We start from the raw sequence: 6365 nt of genomic DNA, 5'->3' as shown, positions 1-6365 counted from the left end.
TGTTGTCTTAAATGACGGCCCAGTTAGGTGACTGCCAGATGGCATAGCATGTCACTACAAAATACTGCGTTACCAGTTAGTGTTACTGGTTAGTGTGTTACTGGTTGGTGTGTTACTGGTTAGTGCACCATCTGTTTGATTCAAATGTTCATCCTCATCAGCAGAAAGACATATATCTTTGCTTAGTTCAGCTTTTCTTGCCTTGTATTTGTTCATTATTAACAAATGAAAGATTTCCACAAAATAGATAATTTGGTATGCACTATATTTTACCACAGAATAAGACTGTGTTTAGAAAGCTTTTGATCACATATAGTATGTCTGGCACTTGCAATAGCAGTGCCATCATCAAAACTAGTTGAACATTTGGTCACTGAAATGTCTAATTAGTAAATGTCTGATTAGATTACTTTGTATTGAAGCCTTTTTTTGCAACTGCAAAGGGAATAAAACAGGAAATAAAATGCAGAATAAAAGCCTACTGCAACTTTTTATCCAACTTTGTTTTGTCTGATGGAATACTGATTGAACAGAATAAAACTGAATGAAAATTCTACCAGCAATGATTTTTCACACAATTTTTAATCATGATTTTAATTTTTTTTATTATTATTATTATTTTTGCAGAACATAAAACAGTATTGTGGGTTTTTCCCACATACACTATGTATTCACATAATACACCAAACAGATACTAGGAGAGATCGAAGAAAAGAAAAACACTTTTTTTTACATACTGCATACTTGACATGAAAAAAAAGAGAATGAAGAAGGATCTCCAACTCTAATGAAGGATCTCCAACTCATACAGAAATGAAGAAGGATCTCCAACTCTAATGAAGAAGGATCTCCAACTCATACAGTAATGAGAAAGGATCTCCAACTCTAATGAAGAAGGATCTCCAACTCATACAGTAATGAGAAAGGATCTCCAACTCATACAGAAATGAAGAAGGATCTCCAACTCTAATGAAGAAGGATCTCCAACTCATACAGAAATGAAGAAGGATCTCCAACTCTAATGAAGAAGGATCTCCAACTCATACAGTAATGAGAAAGGATCTCCATCTCATACAGAAATGAAGAAGGATCTCCAACTCGAATGAAGAAGGATCTCCAACTCATACAGGAATGAAGAAGGATCTCCAACTCATACAGAAATGAAGAAGGATCTCCAACTCATATAGGAATGTAGCTGCCAGTTCCTCAACTGATTTTGTTGTCTAACATTTTTTTGGTCTTTTTTTTTTATATGTAAAATTGGGCATGATCGATGTTTTACATACTAGTGCTGACGGGGCAAAACATGTCTGTGTGTGTGTATGTGTGTGTGTGTGTGTGAAAGATGCATAAGGAATGCATTGATAGAATCAAAAGTCAAAAGCGCATTTCAGGGGTTGTCACTGAGCACCAGAACACTTATTAACAGTCTCTACATCTCCATAGCATATGAGTATCATTTTTCTACCTGTATAATATCATTGATTCTATATATCTGTTTCAAGTACCATTTTCAGTTTTTTGGGTGAGGGTTTTAAATAAAATAACTACAGATACAGATAAATTGGAGTGCTTTGTTTCAATTCATGATAACCGTGTCATTCAACATGACTAAGGAAATTCAAAAACGCGATCAGCACCATGCGTTTACTACATGATTAAAACTTGAGACGATGGTTCATAGATCATATTAAAGACCTCAAAATCCACACAGCAACTGTTTGCTATGCACGTCATTTCTACAGTGAACTCTGCAGGTAGCACCATGTTTAAAAGTTTCACTGCCGTCAAATATATGCAAGAGCGGCTCCAACAAAACGCGATCCTGATAATATGACAAACGTTCTACACCTTCAAGAATAAAAGAGTTGAGATGTATAAGCTTTATCCATCTTGCTAAAGTGTAAAACCAAGCCCAAGTCACATTCAAAATCTGCGACAGCGCAAAACAGGTTTGGCCCTCCTCCACCTCAGCAAGGAAATGGTTAACAACAAAAAACGAACAAAAAAACAAAAATGTAAAAATCTGTTCAGTGGCTAGCTCAAACCTTACACACTCCCGTGTCATGTGACCCAGGGTGTGCTGAAATATAATGTAGTCACATGAAAACCTCGCGTTTCCCATGCCACGTCGGATCACGTGCTCACGTGTGATGCCGCTCCACGTTTAGCTCTCAGTTCTGTCTGGTTCGTTTGATGGTGAGGAAGCTGAAATCGGCGGTTGTTCAGAGGTATCGGTCTACGTACAGTACTTGTTAAAAAAAAAAAGGAACAACAAAAAAAAAAAGAACAGCAGTATACCGAGTACAGAGAACACACACCTGGAGCTGCAAGTCTCAAAGAAAGAGAACTGATCCAGGACCAGTTTCACTCCAAACCCGTTTTAGTGGAAGCAACAACTGATCTTGGATGCATCGTCTTCCGAGTCGTCTGAAACATACTAACCCCAGTGTGGCTTTAATGTTGAGGGCTTGACATACTGACAACTGTAACCTAAAAACTAAAGGAATCATTTACGATTTCTTCCTCACCAGTTAAATAATCTTACCTAAATATTTAACTATTTACATTTCTATCTCTCCCGATAAAATTCCTTTAAAAAAAGCAAGTAGGATTCAAGTTGTCAATATTCTTTTTTCCTCCTCATTTAAAATCAAGATTAAAAGTGCTTTTATAAAATCTTTTCTTCTGTATTTACAATTTGTCTAAAATGAAACAATAAAACAAACAAAAAAAATGACAGCAATCACAATAATAATCTTCATCATCATCATCACATAATAAATAATAGTAAAAAACCAAATCAAACAAAAAAAAAAAAAAACCCTAGTATAGTATGTGGATGAAGGTGAAGGCCTACAGTCTGTAGCGACCGTGTTTAGTAGCATGTTGTGACTGCGATCAGCGTCTCAACATGAGGCAAAGGGTAAAGAACCAGCACCAGACTCCTTTTGTCTTTGAGCACCGAGCAATGTTCTGCCCTGTGTAAACCAATGGTAACCCACTCTGCTCTGCCTATGGTGGTGCGCACACACACACACACACACACACACACACACACATAAGCGCTCATGCGCGCACATATGCACATGCACACACACACACACACACACTGCTAAGGAGCACCTTGAACCCCAGGTCTATAAGGGAGATCACCTCTCATGGCAAGAGGAGTCAAAGCAGAGCTATGGAGCACCCTCAGAGACATGGAAAGACTGTAAGAAGCACCAACCACCTAGAACATCCTTTAGCTAAAGTCCTGTCTTTAGCTCTCTGTTCAGGCTGATAGCGGCGTGGGCCTGACCCATTCTAGAACCATTTCAGCCGGAGTTCTAGAGTTCTCAACACAAGTGGCTCAGTTCTAGAACCCCAGCAGTGTTCAGAACAGAACTGCCGTGGCCTGCTGCAGGACACAGGTGTTGCCCCAGTGCTGGGCCATCGGTAGGGCATCGTTAAGGTGGACCAAAACTGTAATAGCACCTTGGAGATCTGTCTCACTTTCGTCTCATGAGTAGAAATGGATACTGCGTGCTGAGCACCAACTGGATGACAGAAGGGATACTTTGAGCGAGGCCATCCCACCTTATGCGGATTAGCTTGCTGCTTACCCACACTTGTGTTTGCTGTTGAAGAGCACCTTGGACCGGCGTCTGCCGGCATGATGGTGAGGGCAAAAAATATCGGAGACAGCCAAGACAGACGTAAAAAAAAGCACCATCAGTTAGGGTCTGCAGGGATATGCATGAGACACAGCATCTACAGAGAGGTCCTGGTGGTGTCAGGGCGTTCCTCGAGGTGTTCCGTTCACGTGATCTGTGATGACAGCGTGGTGCTAGCCCTGTTACAAACGCCAGCATTATCTCACCGTCCCACGTGAACCGCAGACACGTGCGTGGCTCGCACAGATGGGAAGGTGACCCTTCGCCGAGAGGTTAAAAGGCAAAACGAGGGGGAGGGGGAGGCGACACTCAACAAACGCAAAAAGTGATTGGCTTGTTCTCACATTCATATCGAACAAGCGGGATGACGAAGACGCAGCGGTCCGTCGTCATCAAGGGAAGAAGGAAAGGAAAAACCCTCGCAACAATCATAATATTAATATAACGACATTGATGAAAAACAATACGATTAAAATAAAAAATAGTCAATCTTCATAATATAATAACAATACCTGTAATAACATCAACAGTAACAATAGCAATCATAATATTGATAATAATAGCAATAATAATTAGAATCGTTAAATTCACTTAGGGAGGGTAAACTATGGAATCCCCCCCACATCCGAGAGAAGAAGAGCACCAGAGGCAGCGTGTCCGTTTGGGCGACACCCGAACTGCCACCAAAACTTGAGGTAAAAAAAACCCAAAAAATTAAAAAAAAACTGAAAATGAAAAAGTGTGAAAGTGCCCCCATCCTCCTGATGGTGTGAGTCAGGACGTGGAGCTGGGAGAGATTCAGGGTCAAAGTTCGCATGAGATTCGGGGTCTTTGTTGTTCCTTTTTTATTATTTTTTTTTCCAATGTTCTGTTTTCTTGGGGTGTTTTTTTCGAACCCTGTAATTATACTCCCAGCCTCCAGGGGGCACCAGTCTGAAAGAGCTTACATAAAGCGACTGTAGGGCCCCGTGAGCTGAGTGAAGGCGTAGGGTGACACAGTGACCATGGTGGTGGTGTGCTGTGTGGGGGCCAACCGTGTCGTCACCCCGTCCCGCCGGTCCTTGGTCGCACCTGACGATGGACTCGCCGCTCCGTCCGCCCACTTGCGCTTCTTGCCATAGGCCTTTATTTCCTCCTGCGAGAGTCCCAGAAGAGCTGCTTCCTGCTGCCTCTGCTTGGCCCTCTCAGCCAGCATCTTCATCTTTGCCTCCCAGAGCGCCAGACCGTGGCAGGGCTGGTTGAGGTTCTTGTGCTGGTAGAAGACCAGGGAGATGCGGGTGGGGTGGCTACGGTCGGGCTTCTTCAGGGGCGTGGTGGCGTGGAGCTCCCGCTTGGCGCACTCGATGAGGATGGAGCCGTGCGCAGGGGCCACCGCGACACCGCCGATGTTGGGGTCCAGGAAGTTGTGCTCGCTGTCCGACCACACCTCCTCCTCTTCCTCCGCCTCCCGCTCGCTCTGACTCTCCACCTCGCTGTCCCAGCACGCCTGCCTGTCCGGCTTCTGGAGCGCGTCCGGAAACAACCGGCCCTCCGGAGCCGGAGAAGGAGCGCTCCCTGCTGCAGAGGCACCACCGGACTTCAACGCCTTCTCCTGGAGCCCCAGTGGGGTGGAACCTCGGCTCTCGGCCGCCTGGGACAGCATCTTGTCTGGGTAAGCGCCGACGGGAGTGCCTTGCCTGAGCCCCGCAGGGCCGTAACCCGACGGCCCGAGAGGACCCCACGCCTTGGGCTGGGGGCTCAGGGCAGGGCTGTCCCAATGGTGCGGTGTTGCTGGGTGAGGGGACGGAGACGGGCCCGTCTTCAGGGCTGGGGAGGGAGACGCAGCGGGGGACATGGACGTGGACGTGCCGGGGTAAGAGCTCCACTGTCGTTGCGGGTGGGGGTAGGGGGAGTGCTGTGCTTGGAGACGCTGCTTGTCTGGTCTGAAGGGTGAAGGAGCTACGCCCGCTCTCACACTCCCGTCCCAGGCTTTGCACGGCAGGCTCCCGTTGGGTTTGTGCCCGGGCCAAGCGTCGGGCTGCGGGGTGACGCTGGGCGTGGAGGGGCGGCTCTGACCTTGGCCGTCCGGTCTGCTGTCGAACAACGGCACCTCCATGGGCTCCTGCTTGATGACGGGGGCAGCGCGGTGCAGCTGATCGGGGGGCACGGACGAAGCGCGGCTGGGCGGAACCGGAGAGGCGGACAACTCGGACTGATGCGGGTAGCCCAGACCGGCCACGTCCGAAACCTGCTGGCGCTGTTGGTCGGCGCGGTTGGAGTACGCCTGCACCATCCGGGCCTGAAGCTCCTGTGGATCGGGTTTCTGGTCCCCCGCTGACCCTCTGGACCACGTGCTATTGCGACCCTCATAACCCAAGAGGTCTGGGGGCAAAAGTGCATTGGGGGAGTAGTTGTAGTAATTGTAGGGCATCCCTTGAAGGTTGGGGTGGAAGCCATTGACATGGACAGCAGGCTGACCGTTGGAAGGCATGCTTCCTCTGACATAAGGAGCAGAGAAGGAAGAGTAGGCACTGTTCATGCCATACGGATCCGGACACATCTTACTGCCTCCCAGGGCCGAGTAGCCATTCAAGGTTCCGTTCATGGCCTGAAAGTGGTCGACCAACTGTTTTTTGATGGTGGGCTTTACCTCTTGTTTTGGAATTGCTGAAAGCAGACAGAAACAGGGAAGTATGAATATAAAAAGCTTACAGTAAGCGTTTGCTG

General features: G+C 46.6%; 1 protein-coding gene across 7 annotated transcripts in view; it reads right to left on the bottom strand.

Moving 5' to 3' along the window:
• Positions 1 to 563: 563 nt before the first annotated feature.
• tet3 (tet methylcytosine dioxygenase 3) overlaps positions 564 to 6365 on the bottom strand; it is a 45459-nt gene continuing 39657 nt past the window's right edge. For all 7 annotated transcript variants that reach the window (XM_076997931.1, XM_076997934.1, XM_076997933.1 and 4 more), the window contains one exon: positions 564 to 6305. In XM_076997931.1, coding sequence (XP_076854046.1) covers positions 4603 to 6305 — 1703 coding nt within the window. In that variant the 3' untranslated portion in view covers positions 564 to 4602. The remainder of the gene's footprint in view (positions 6306 to 6365) is intronic.

This window comes from Brachyhypopomus gauderio, chromosome 3 (genome assembly GCF_052324685.1).
Source record: "Brachyhypopomus gauderio isolate BG-103 chromosome 3, BGAUD_0.2, whole genome shotgun sequence".
Taxonomy (NCBI): Eukaryota; Metazoa; Chordata; class Actinopteri; order Gymnotiformes; family Hypopomidae; genus Brachyhypopomus; species Brachyhypopomus gauderio.
The sequence above is the reverse complement of the archived record's forward strand: the minus strand, read 5'-3'. Positions and strand labels throughout refer to the sequence as shown.